Genomic DNA, 13,433 nt, shown 5'->3' on the forward strand with positions numbered 1-13,433 from the left:
CACGTCTCCACCATTCCCCCTAAGCTTTTTGTTACCAGAATCTATATCAGGAGTTTACATGAACGACAGGCAAAGTCTAACCAAATGTATCATTGGCCAACAAAATATTTCATCCAAGAATTCATTTCCTATTGAAATGTTGAAAAAAAAAAAAAACACTGAAAGAATGTGTATATTTACCCTGAAGCTTGTAAACAGCGAGAAGAATGAGGATGTCTACAACTAGAATTTGTCTGTCTATAGACCAGGTAAGAACATCTAGACTTCAACCACAAAAACTTAGGATTTGTTCCATAATCATCTAAAGGCTGCAGTCATCCCTGGGGCTTGTTGCAGCGTTCTTCCACCACACTTTTTCCTTACACTAAATCTTCCACAGTTATGCTTGTATACAGAACTCTGTGGACATTCTTTAGCAATAAAACTTTGCGTCTTATTCTTGTGGCGTGTCAATGAACAACTGTCAAGTCAACTTTTCTTTCTCTGATCAGTTAAATTTTTGGTTTTAGTAAGCTTGACGCCTCAATAAATAAAATGGACAGAGATTGAAATATACACACAGATGCATCATATCTGATGTGTGAATAACGTTTTTCCAAATGAATTATTGTAATAAATAACATTTTAGTGATAAATAACTAAGATCCACCTTTAGAACATAGCAAAAAATACATTGTTTTTTTTTACCTGAGCCTTGTTTTTACTGGAACTTCACAAGATTTTCAGCTCCTAACACTTTTACCTAAGCGTCCGCAGCTTCTCTTCAGTAATCCATGACTGCCATCGATCTCCCGCATTTCAGCTCGTGCTTTCTGACTATAAATGTCAGTGAGCGAGGCGAGTGTCACAAAGACCTCGAAGGAGACCAAAAATCATTGACAATAAATGAGATTTAGGAGGATTTTCGCAAGGTTTTCATGCACTCTGAAGAAACACGGCAATCAAACTTGTTCTTATTCAAACATCTTTTAAATCATTTTGGTTACATTTTAGCACAGCAAGGCTCCATCATTCCAGTGTAGGAAGATAACACAGGCAGCAAAATGGAACATGACGGTGATCTCTGTAACCACCATCTTTCATTTGCTTTTTAAGAGTTTTGGGGGGTAAGGATTAGGTTTTTTTTTTTCTTCGTCTCATGCCATCTAATTATAAAACAAAGGAAAACATTTTTCATAACCCGTGGAAAATTTCATTTTATAAAAAAAAACATGCAAACAGACAATCAGACCAAACTTCAGAATTGTAAAGTTCGACACAAATACATGCATTCCTTTTATTCACAAAACCAGTCGAATTTCCTAAACAAATACAAAGATTGAGTTATTTGTTTTTCTCAAAAGCTGCAGCTACCCAGCAACTTAACAAAAAAAAAAAATCTCATGAAAATTTAACAAATAAACCAACAATTACAAAAAAACAAACAAAAGAAATGCAACTTTTTCAGTGCATTCAGTAGGGTAGACTTAGAGCAAGTGCTGTTGCTTGGTGCTATTGCCCTGAGCAGTACTGGCACATGCTCAGTAGGGCCACAGTAACATAAGGCTGCCAGTCTTACAAGAAAGGAAAAGTTTGGAAATGCAGAGGAGAGCTCATTAAGGAGATTACAGTAGTGATGGCTTAAACTCAGAGAGTTTTGCCCAGCAATAATATTCACTTTCATTTCACTCTGAACTTGACAGCGTCACATTTTAAATCACTTTCTGCCTCCATCTTCAACAAACTTAACCATAAACTAGACAAGGGTTTAGGTAACATAACAGTGAAGAGTTACGATGTTTGCCATTAGCCGCTAGCTTTAAAATATAGCTGTAAATTTACATTCTCTACACAAGTACCGAATCTTTTCACACATGAACAACATTAACACCAAACACAGAAATTAGTTGATTGTCCACCATCTGTCCGTTATTTCTGTTTCTGGCAATGAGCAGTTCCGTGTTTAAGAGACAGAAACCAAAAAAGAGAAAAAAATCCAGCTGGGAAAAGGACAAAAAGGTATGAAAAATGGAAACATAGAAAAAGGGAATGAGAAGTTGCCATAGATGCTTTTCTTTTACGCTTCATTTTTGGTTCAAGGAATAAGTAGGTGCATCCATAATCCGATTGTTTGTTTTTTTCTGCTTTGTTTTTGTTTGTTTGTTTTTTTTTATATATATATATATATAGAATTTTATTCATTGCTAGTTTGCTTATTAACCAGTGTCTGTTCCGGAGTCAATCCAGGAGTTGGCATTGCACTTGATGGCAGAGCTTTGGGAAAGGAGCGGAGGAGGAGCCCTACTGGAACCACCGGAACGCTGCTCCTGTAGGAAGCATCACCTTCTTGGAGAAACAGAAGACAACAAAGGAGAGGAGAGAGAAGAGAGGGGGCAAGAAAGAATAAGTAGTTGTTAACACTTTTCTGTGTCTGTTTGCAGATATTAGCCTCAAATACACAACTTCCTTTTAAGCTTAAAAATGTCCACATCTTGCATACATTTTACACAAACACACATACATATCAATGCATAATAGACAATAAAATAACTTGAAAATTAATCTCTGTCTTTACTACATGAGAAAAAAAATGAAGAATAAAACTCAGAGTATACAGTTTAAACGAGTAATAAAATACACATCATTAGCAAAGAATTACATGAATCAACTACAAATAAGAAGGAATAGTAACATTTTTAGAAGAAATAAAGGTAGAGGGATGAATGAATTAAGAGGTAGAAATAATGGTGTGAGGAGTTCTTTTTTTTTTAAAAAGTAACCCATATTGGTGCCATATTATAAACCACATTTTTATATTGGAATCTGCTGTTAATTCAGACTAAACTAGAGGGTGTGATTTGCCACATACAACAGAAGAACAGAATGCATTTGTGTATGTTCGTCTTCAGTGTGTCATGGAATATGGTGGATTTGGACATGTCAGCGGATTATTGAAATTTAAGACTGAATATAATGAACTATATTTGTTATGGACTACATACAGGGATTATTGTTTTCCTATTGCTAATTGCACTAAAAATTAATAGGGTTGTTTAAAATGTGAACCCCAAAGTTATCGGTTTTCCAGGGAATTGTTAGATATATATATTTGTTCTCCATACAAATACAACAGTTGGTTCATGACAGGGAGGAAGGAAAAAAGAGTTAGAAAATTATTTTGAATACTAGTCAGATTTTTATAACTGTGAGGTTCCATATTGAATCTCTACAATCTTTCCACAACTGTTACTAATCGAATGCTGTAAATTTTCCAACCAGGTTTTAAAAAAATAGTGCTTTTATGTACTTGTATTTTTGAATCAGAAGTTGGCTTTAGACATAAATGGTCTTCATTGGTCTCCCATCTTGAATTATATGAGTTTAAATGTCCTGTCATTGATTCTATTAAATTTTTTGTCATCCAAATTAAAACCACTACAAGACAGTGTTTACAGCAAGTAAGATAGTTGCTGCTACTAACTACTATTAATGTAGAAAGCATATTTAAAGTAATCTTATCAGTTGTTTTGCTAAGTTAATATAACAGGACGAAAGATTGGGTTTTCAACTGTAAAGTTATGAAAGACAAAACCTCTCCGGAAAACTTCTGGTGACCTAAAATATGGATGTCAATCAGCTAATAAACTGAATATTAAGTAATTCGCTCAGTAGTGGTTCTATTTCAGAGTTTGACCCTTGGTTAGCAGCATGAGGGAAATCTCTACATTACTGCCCTCAGCACCAGAGGAGGAACAGGCCTCAGCTCACAGAAAACCCAATACGTCACATTTATTATTTAGCCGCCACACACATTGCCCTCCCACACCATCGTGAATGGCGATGTTGCTTTGCACCACCCCCCCACCAAAACGGACCCTCCACCCCCCTGTTGCTGTGGTTATCAGCGTGTCTGACTGCACTGAGCAGGAGTGGCACACATGCATGCAGCTGCAGGGCTCAGCAGCAGCCTGCCAGTCAGGAGATAGAGAGCAGCTCGGGTCCCGGGAGCCAGAACGTGGCTGGCGTCCTGCAAAGCACGCCTCTATTCTGCAGCACGGATTCTTCCGTTTGCCAGAACTGCCTGGAGTGAGGCGGCGGTGGCAGCGATGGAGGGTTGGGGAGGGAGTGAGGGGCAGAAGCTCGGCAAACATTTACGCACCCACACACACTCTCACATCGAAACCAATATGTATTCAAGTGCAGTCACACACCTCCACACACAGTGGCACGTTAACTGACTCGCGCAATACACCCCCGAAATCACACCAAACAGTGAGACTGTTCAAGTGAAATTCTCATATATGCTGGAATCAGGCTCAATTTTCCCTCAACACTCACCAACAGAGATTTTTTTAAAAATAAAGAACCATCCAAACAATGAGTAGAAACACAAATACTGTACTATTATTTAAATGAAATGAAAGAAGATCTTATTGTCATGTTTCTGTCTTCACTGCTGCTGTTTAAGTCAAACGGAGGTATAAAAAAATAATACTGAAGAGCGGCTACCACTGACATAATCGGACTAAAGTTTTTGGTGTAGCTTCGTTCAGCTTTCTTATACAGTCTGTAAAATTGTGTTTTCCACAAAGGAATTAGTTCAAATTAGTTCAGGCAAAAACAACATCTGCCTTAGTTACTTTTCAGGCTAATTTAAATCATTCATTTGCACTTAGGTCAGGGTTGATCTTTTGTGACCACTATTGTTTTTTCACATGGACATGAAAATTTGTGGCAACAAGGTGCAGGCTCCACATTAAATTTCTTAGCAAAGTTAGCTGTACACTGATGGTTACTTACCTGCAAAAGGGTTACATTTTTATTTCCAATACTGTCTAAAGTATGCACTAGTGGTTTGACTGAGATGTCTCTTTTTCTAGTAAATACAGCTGATTAAAACACTAAAAGGTATCAAGTTTTTGTTAAATTATCTGCATGTTGAAGGGGAAGGTGGTTTTAATGTCTGATTTAGGATTGTATTAATATCAAAGAAGTAAGAAATTCAGGTTCCGAAATGTTATAAACAAAAACAATTATTACAGTCGCAGATCCAGAGACTGAACAGTTCCTGGCGATTAAACTTCAACCATTTTCTTGTTAGGATGGATATTTTGGTCTGACACACAAAACAAACCTTATCATATGATTATATCCGAAAGGGTAGCGTCAATAAGAAGAAGTTTTTTTTGTTGAACAATCATCATCACAAAATCAATATAAGTGATATTGCGATCATACAGGACTGCTTAGATATAGTACTTAGTAGATTAATATATTTCAAGAGATACAGTTAAGCCCTGTTTGCAAATAACACATTTGCCCGGATGGATGGTCTTTCACGGACCAAGAAAATTAACTGACAGTGACGAGTAGGGAACATGTGAGTCGATCTACAACTATTTCTCATCACAATATCTAATAATATTAAAATAACAGAGTGCCGTGCGATGTAGAGGTAGAGCGGGCATGCCATGTATAGGGTCTACTTTCAAGACCCTCAGAACCTTGCTTGAACATCCTCTTTCCCATCCAATGACTGTCAATAAAAGCCTCTTGTTTTGATCAAAAATATTGAACACTAGCTAGCTACAGGAAGACAAAAACTCAAAAAGATTTATAGATAACATGATTATTTTAGTAATTAAACCTACAATTAACATCTGAAAGCTACTCAAGCTTTCAGCCTATGTGTCTTAAGAAAACCATTTTTAACACAAACGACCCCGAGGTTAACTACCGACATATTGCAGCAGCGTCTCCTCCATCTTGACTGTGACCTTTCTGCTGCTGCGCTCAGCTGTTAAGCAGAGACTTGGAGGACAGCAACATCTGGCACTGCCACAGATGTTAAAAACCTGGTAAGGGCTGGACCGACCATGACGTAATGTGTGGGAGGAAAAACAACACACGGCTGGGACTGAGCGGTAATGCTGTTTTTCCTCATTATCAAGCGTGTGCAATCAATGGGATGGGGGGGTTGCTGGGGTTATGGCAGCATTTCAGAAATAGAAAACCTCCTTCCTATCCTTCCTCAACACTGATTGCGAGAGTTCACTCAGATGGGATCTGTGGGTGTGAAGAGGCCAATCACTACAAGTCGATGGATGTGTGCCCCCCCCCCGTCTCAAATAAAGGCAAACCCATTGGCTTACACGTGACACAAACATTTTCCGTGTAATAAACCAAATAAAGGAAAGCATAAGTGATGCAAGAATCTGTAAACCTGTTTAAACCATTCCTAATTCAGCTTTGGCTTCAGGGCACAGCTGAGTGTTCAGCTGATTGTTTTCTATGGATTCCCAAAACACATATAAGGAAACAGACGCAATCAACTCAAAGCATCTCAACATGCTGACGCAAATGTGAGATGTTACAATGTCTGCTTAAAAAAAAAAGACTTGGATAAAGAGCGCCTGTCACATTTATTAGCACCACTAGTAAAAATGTGTAAAAGATTTCCTTTAAAGAAATTTAATCACATGCTTTACTTAGTTTATTTAATGGGGAATATTAAGAAATTCACTAAAATAAAAAATATCCAGCTTTTTTTTTTTAATTTCCCATACAATTTGATTTGAGTGAAATTAAACTTCTTGTTTACAATCCATGACAGTCTTTTCTTTATGGTGCAAATTTATACAGTTCTCTTAGCTTTATTCAAAATGTGAAAGACAAGGGAACATGCAAGTAAGGCATTAAGGAATTAGCTATTGGTTAAACCTGCCCATTTAGTTAGAGCCAATATTAGAAAGTACAAAACAAGAGAAACTGTGACAAACTTGGCTGTTCGTTTTTAAGAAAAAGCATTTTCCCTCTTTAAATCACAAACATAAACATGTGGAGTTACCGGAACTCTACTGAGATTTTCACAGGATCTGTGTGATGAGTCTACACTCAAAGTAGGCCAAATAAAACAAACTCATATGTGGGAGGATCTGGGCAGCTGTGAGCCTGTTTCTTTCGGAGCACCAGGAAACTTCATTACAAGTCCACAGTTCGATGCTTAAACAAAATGCTGCTGAGAGAGGCAGGAGTTATGTCTCCATGCCCTGGTTGCTAAGAAAATGAATGAAAATGACTTTGTAGGTAGGCCCCCTCTGGGTTACTGCTACATTTAATGCAACCTCCGTATTTACACAGTGTGCGTCTCCGCTCCTCGCCACCGGAGAAGTGCGCAGCGGAGCAGAGCCGTTCCTTATCGCTCCGATTTAGAGCACAGACATTGGTGTGTCAGAAAGTGGACTTCCAGCCATGGTTGGAAGTTGTTCAGAAACAGGTAACTGAACACAATGTGTCACCAGACAAGTGTAACTAGATAAGTATCTAAAATATCGACAAGTCATATCAAAGCAGAGACCAAATATATGAACATCAGTCTTGGTTTTAGCTGCTCAAATAAAAACATCTTCAGCACAACCAAGACATGAGATTGTTAAACACCAGCTCTATGTTTCTAGTCAAACATATCTTTAGTAACAAAAGTTAAAGAAGCATTGTAGGATCAGCATAGTAGCCTTATGAACTGCTTTAATCCCGCATTGGAGTAGCATGTGGAGGCTATCCGACAGAAACTCAAGTTGGGGAAAAAAAAGATTCTTTTAAGAAAAACAGATGCTGCAGCACTATGATGTGTCAGTTAAATGGTGGAAAGCCACATAAGTAATGGAAACTAATACTGTTGATATGTGTTATTTTACTGCATATTGAAGCTATTGTGTTTTCAACTACGTACATTGCATTGACTTTAATGAATTATAGGACTGTGATTAGATGTTAACAAATGTGTAATTTTGAAGGACTGATTGATGTGTAAGACAAAAGATACTGATTCAGAATATCCCTATCAATAAACACTCATTAGGAGATTCAAGTGTCAAACAAAACATCAGTGTTTTTCTTGTTTTCTTACTTTTGTTTGTTTTTTGGTTCTTCAGTGCAACACAGTGTTGAAAAGCATCAGATTTTGTGAACTAAAATAACAGATAATTGCCTTTGCTCATTTCAGTCCAGAAAAGAGTCTGAAGAGGCTAATCATCAAAATAATTTCAGACTAATCTTCAGCTAATCCTCTAATTAATCAGCTGGCTGTCATAGCTCTCGGCATAAATATGACAGAGAGGATGCTAGAGACATGCCTATGTCAATAAATACAAGAAATCTAGTACCTCCATTGCTTTTATCAATTTTATTCAATTTAAATTTTTTAAAGTACCTCCATTCCAGCCTCTGACATCTGAGTCCATTAATCACATGTCAAGTCTAAGGAACACTTTAACAGTGTAATTAAACCAAAATAAGCTTCTTTTTTTGTTTGCCAATAAACCAATTAAATAGTTTATTTAGGGTTCTATTTTTATGTTTCTGTGCAAATGTTGATATTTGAGTGTAAATTTGTTTAGTTCAGGCAATATTTTGCCTGAAACCATCTCATTGCTGGCCTCTCTAAGTCCCAAGCAGTTGGATTCTGGCATTGTTTAAAACAGTACAGCTTTTTGTCACACAGTGCCATGGTCAGGTATAAAATCATCTCTCTCGGAAAACACAATCCTGCCCAGTGGCTAGTCAGTAGTTGGAATAGTGAGCGTGGCCACAAATGTGTGATTTCTTTGCAATCTGGACAAGGAGTGGAATGGGTTTCCTCTGCTCTGACTGCTGGTGACGGTATTCTGCAGGATGGACGACTGTGTCCGACTGGCTTGGGAAGCAGGCAGTGCTCACTGTAAGTGTTGCCGCCATAAAAGTTTCCGACAGCATAGTAAAAGTGGCCTGATTTGTCACTTGTTTTATTTGGATAAAAAGTTGCTGAAGGAATCTAAATATAGTAAAGACGTGTTTACATTTCCAGAGCCAGATGTTGCCACCATGCGGATCTTAATCTCACTGGAGATTAAGCGACTTCATGCCTAACTGATCAGTTGGTTGGACAATATTTTATTTGAGGTTATCAAAGTAAAAGGGTCTTAATACAGATCCATGTTATGATCCATTACATTCCTAATAAAATACCATATTATTTGTGGTTGCAGTCTGATGAAAATGGTAAAAAAAAAAAAAAAAAAAAGTAAGGAGTGAACAATGTTTGCTGGGAACTACCTCAAAAAAAAAAAGAAAACTCTTCAAGCTAAAAGTTTCATAGGTTAATGCGGATGTCAGTCCGCAGTGACACCTTGGCTGCCTTCGTTGTTCCCTCCCCCAAACTCCCTCTTGTCCACTTCAACATGTCCCTCCGCCTGCCCAGCAACTTGCCCACACATCTTTGCATCTCGGCGTCAGTCTGCATGCCTGTCACTTTCTATGAGTCTCCGCTGTCCTGACTGTCTGGTGTGCGGTATCTTGGAGGCAAGGAAGACAGTGAGGGAATATACTGCTCCCATATCGCCATCTGATGCTGGCAAAGTGGGTCTCAGAGGAAAACGTTTCAGGTGCTGGCTGCGCATAATAACATGCAGGGTCGAGTGTATACGTTTAACCAGCGCCGCTTCACAAAGTCTACAGAAGCTGAGGTCCTCTTATTTTTGATAAGATATTTAAATATTACCCATTAGTACAGTGGATCCTAAAAATCTTGTGACATTTAGATAACAACAAGGAGGAGTAGAACTTCCAAACCTTTACTTTTCCTCTCTTTTCACCGCTGCTGAGACTGACACCCCTGGAGGGTATTCAGACGCAGAGCAGAAGAGAACTGCCTTTGCACTTATTTCTCTCAAACATAGCATTCCCAGAATAAATCCAGACATCTTCAGCCAGTGAGCGGTGAGGTGGCAAAGGCCTCAGCATGCTAACTCCCCCTCACTTGCCAATTTTACGCTCTTCTTTGAGCTGCCATGAGCTTTCAATGGAAACCATCAACACCCAAAATAAGCACGCTGCCACCGTCGTCGCTGGACTGCACTTGTGTTCTTACGTACATGCACTCGTAGCCAGAAACAAACAAACAGCTAAAGAGGGGAATAAAAAAAGTGTTTCGTGCAAATGCGGTGAAACACGTGCATGTTGTGCCACGTCCACTGTTTGCATACATAGATATGTGAAGAAAGCAGTGAAATCTATCCAGGATAACTTAGACCAACGCATATTTCAAATAAGAGATCATGCCCCCTTTGAAAGCACGCACAGAGTGTAATAGTCAGAGCAGACGGGGATGTACTGTGCCATCTTTGATTGGAGTGGAACATGACACTGAGGGGCTGTCTGAACTGCAGCTGAGGCTCATCGCAGTTCAGCGTGACTCCCAGAGCCAGGCGATCTGCTCTGGCGCAGGTGGTGCCCAAGTCACCCTGGATATGCACTAAAGCTGCTGATGGGAAGCACAAATCCCACTTAAAAAAGCCAAAATTGAAAGACAATACAAACATAAATCATAAGTAAAAACGGAATTGTAATCGAAATCAATCAGTTGAATTAGACATTTCTAATTTATTGGCTATGAATCTCATGTCTGTACGGATGACGTCGTACCCGCTAACAGCTTTGATGAGCAAGAGAAAGCAAGAGCACCTGGCAACAACTAACAATATATATAGAACATATATACTCAGCATGTATTCATGTTGTGATTTGCGATTAAATTAGGACACTGGCTCCAAAAGATGGCTTGCTAAAGCATGTTAGTCTTTCTGTATTGCTGCAGCTTGCATGGCATGTTTGACTGAGACTGGAAGAAATTCAGACTTTTAGCAGATAACAGGAAGGCTGGTCATATTGTCCTATCTGTTTTATCCTTTTGGGCTTTCAAAGAATATGCTGCAGTCATTGACTTCCTGTTTTCTTCTGACATAATTATGATGTGTACAGTAGAGTCCTATTTCTCTTTGAGACTCTTCAAAATATTTAAGAAATTTAAGAAAGTCCGATGTGTGTTGATCTTTATAAGAAAATGGCTGCAAGAAAATAGCCACTCACCCAAATTTGCCATTTCTGCAGCCTTAGTCATTAGGCTAATGACTAAGATTAAAACAACCGGAACAGTGACTCACAGGGCTGCAGTCAAGGCTAGCCCCTAAACAATGACAGGTCAAAGTTAAACATGCCAAATTTCTTTTTAATATTTTATAGTTATTTATTCTACATACTATTTTGAGATGAAAAAAGGAAACAAAAAGTTTAGATGTCACAAGGAACCCAAGCTTTGACACTGAATGTGTGACTTGAAAAGAGTCTGACATGTCTACAGTCAGCATTGGTAAAGATCAGGAGACACACATGTCAAAACTCAACAATATATTCTGATTCCTTAAAAAATGTTGTCCAAACAAAGTGGGGGATGCTCATATGAGCAACTGTTTAACATTTTAAAACTTTTCATGATCAGTTCTTAGTACAAAAAAAATGTACAGCAAAGTACTGGCTCAGCTGGGTTGTGTTTTACTTTGAGTTATGAATAAAACAAGTGGCAGTTCACAGTAATGGTGGAGGCAATTTGACATCAGAAAGATTAATCTGACATAGCAGTAACTCAAGCGGCATAAACTGTTCAGAGAGACTGATCAGTTAGCCAAACTCCACTGCAATGGTCTGATGTGTAAAACCTGCACCTATGTGACATTCAAAGTCTTTAGATGAGAAGCTCCTGCTTCTTCCAATCAAAATTGATTGCTACAGCTTTGCTAATTAATATTTACATAAAGATGGAGTTGTTGAGAAGGTGTCTGACTTTTTTATTTTAGTAAGTGGTGTCGTTTGCTGCAATGGCTGTGAATCAACTTATACTCGTTGGGAACGTACCATACCCGCTTTGACAACTGACAATTTAAAATAATTTTCTATAATCTATTCATAGTCAACTGGAGGAAAATGTGGAGGTCATTTAGGTTTATTTTGGTCTGATCAGAAGCTAATGTATCATATTTCAACAGATTCAACCGGCCAAGGGGATCAGAACAAGAATAAAATAGAATTAGGCCGCTGCATCACAGGGAGGAAACAAGTAAACTGTTATGTACTTTTTTTATGTACAGCACATAAAACATTTTCCATGTCATGCGTGTTACCAACACGCATGTAAAATGGGGGTACATGTTTAAAAAGGTTTTGCTACAGAAACAATTTCTATAAGGTCATAAACGTTAATGTTAGAAAAAAGTAGAACTTCAGAAAGAACTCAGTTTGGTTCCAGTAAATTCCAGAAGCAAAAGTGGTTCAACAAAGTTTAAAAGTAAAATTTCACAACAGTGTATGTCAGCGCTGGCCCCTGGGAACCAATGTCCTGCAGAGTTCCCTGTTCCACACACCTCACTTAAACTATTGGGTCAGACTCCTTTTGAATTTGTTTAAATGTCAAGGAGGTAGTTTGTTTATTTGAATCAGGTATGGTGGAGGGACAAACAGCTAAAACATGCAGGCCAGTGCTCAGATGACCAAGTTTCAGGAAGATAATGGCCTTCACTTCCAAACCTCAAATTAAGTACCACTTACAGCAGCTAGCTAAAGCTTTCCTTCAGGTTTTTGTTGATTTCTGGACTGAATCATACTCAGATATACATTCAAAATACCCATCCAAGAGTCTTAAGCTTTTTGGAGAAATCTTTTTTTAAAAGCACTTCATTTCATCCCCAGCAAAACCAACAAGGCACTCAAATGATTCGTGAAGAGTCTGGTTTGAAATCGGGATCTCTTGAGATCTCCATCATGAGCAATTATTTCTGGTAAATTTTGATTTAATGTAAAAAATTGAAAGCAGTAGAAATAAAACATACTACCTCGAAGGGAAAACATCACTTCATAGATCTGAAAAATCTAACTGGCTATAGCTCTCACTGGGAAAGCATTTTCCATTAAGTTTTAGCTGGCAAGTTTTATCCCAAATTTGTGGGGGGTAAAATATAGCTCTTCATGATTGTTCAAAGAGTTACTTTGCAGGAAAACAAATGAAACAAGAAGAGCTAGACCTATCATTAAAACATTCTTGATGTAAGTGAACGTAGTGCATGCCTGATGCCCATTGCACTGCACTGTATGAGCTTGTGTGAACAGGGTTATGATATGAGGTTGTGTTAGTTGGTCAAGTCCACAATCAGCGACTGTATGTGCCCAGAAAAATGAGGTCAGCTATAGCTGCCATCTCCCAGCTGTCATCCGGCAATAGGCGGGATACACCCTCGACAGATCGGCAGTACGTCACAGGGACAGTAGAAACCCACAGGGCTCACATGTTCTCTCAATCACTGTAAAGTAACTATTTACCCAAACAGGTTCTAAATCAAAATACTAGTACACAAATTCTCCACTTCCATCACCACGTCAAAACCTTAACCCACTGAGGATGCTTGAGAAGTACTGAAGATTTGTGTTGATTACGTGACACTGACTTACAAGCAACAACAGTTTTTTTGTACTAAATATAAATAGACATCTGCTAGTGACAGGAATTGAACAATTTTCAGTTTCACTGCCCCTGATGAGAAGTATACTTCTGTATGAGTCCTTCTCAGGCCACGCATATTGAGCCCTTT

General features: G+C 38.4%; 1 protein-coding gene across 3 annotated transcripts in view; it reads right to left on the bottom strand.

The window, feature by feature from the left end:
* Positions 1–1,178: 1,178 nt before the first annotated feature.
* cxxc5a (CXXC finger protein 5a) overlaps positions 1,179–13,433 on the bottom strand; it is a 30,598-nt gene continuing 18,343 nt past the window's right edge. For 2 of the 3 annotated variants that reach the window (XM_028032279.1, XM_028032280.1), the window contains exon 3: positions 1,179–2,325. In XM_028032279.1, the coding sequence (XP_027888080.1) occupies positions 2,281–2,325 (45 nt within the window). In that variant the 3' untranslated portion in view covers positions 1,179–2,280. The remainder of the gene's footprint in view (positions 2,326–13,433) is intronic. The other variant, XM_028032281.1, reaches the window with a different exon arrangement.

The sequence above is a fragment of the Xiphophorus couchianus genome, chromosome 11 (genome assembly GCF_001444195.1).
Source record: "Xiphophorus couchianus chromosome 11, X_couchianus-1.0, whole genome shotgun sequence".
In the NCBI taxonomy this organism is placed as follows: domain Eukaryota; kingdom Metazoa; phylum Chordata; class Actinopteri; order Cyprinodontiformes; family Poeciliidae; genus Xiphophorus; species Xiphophorus couchianus.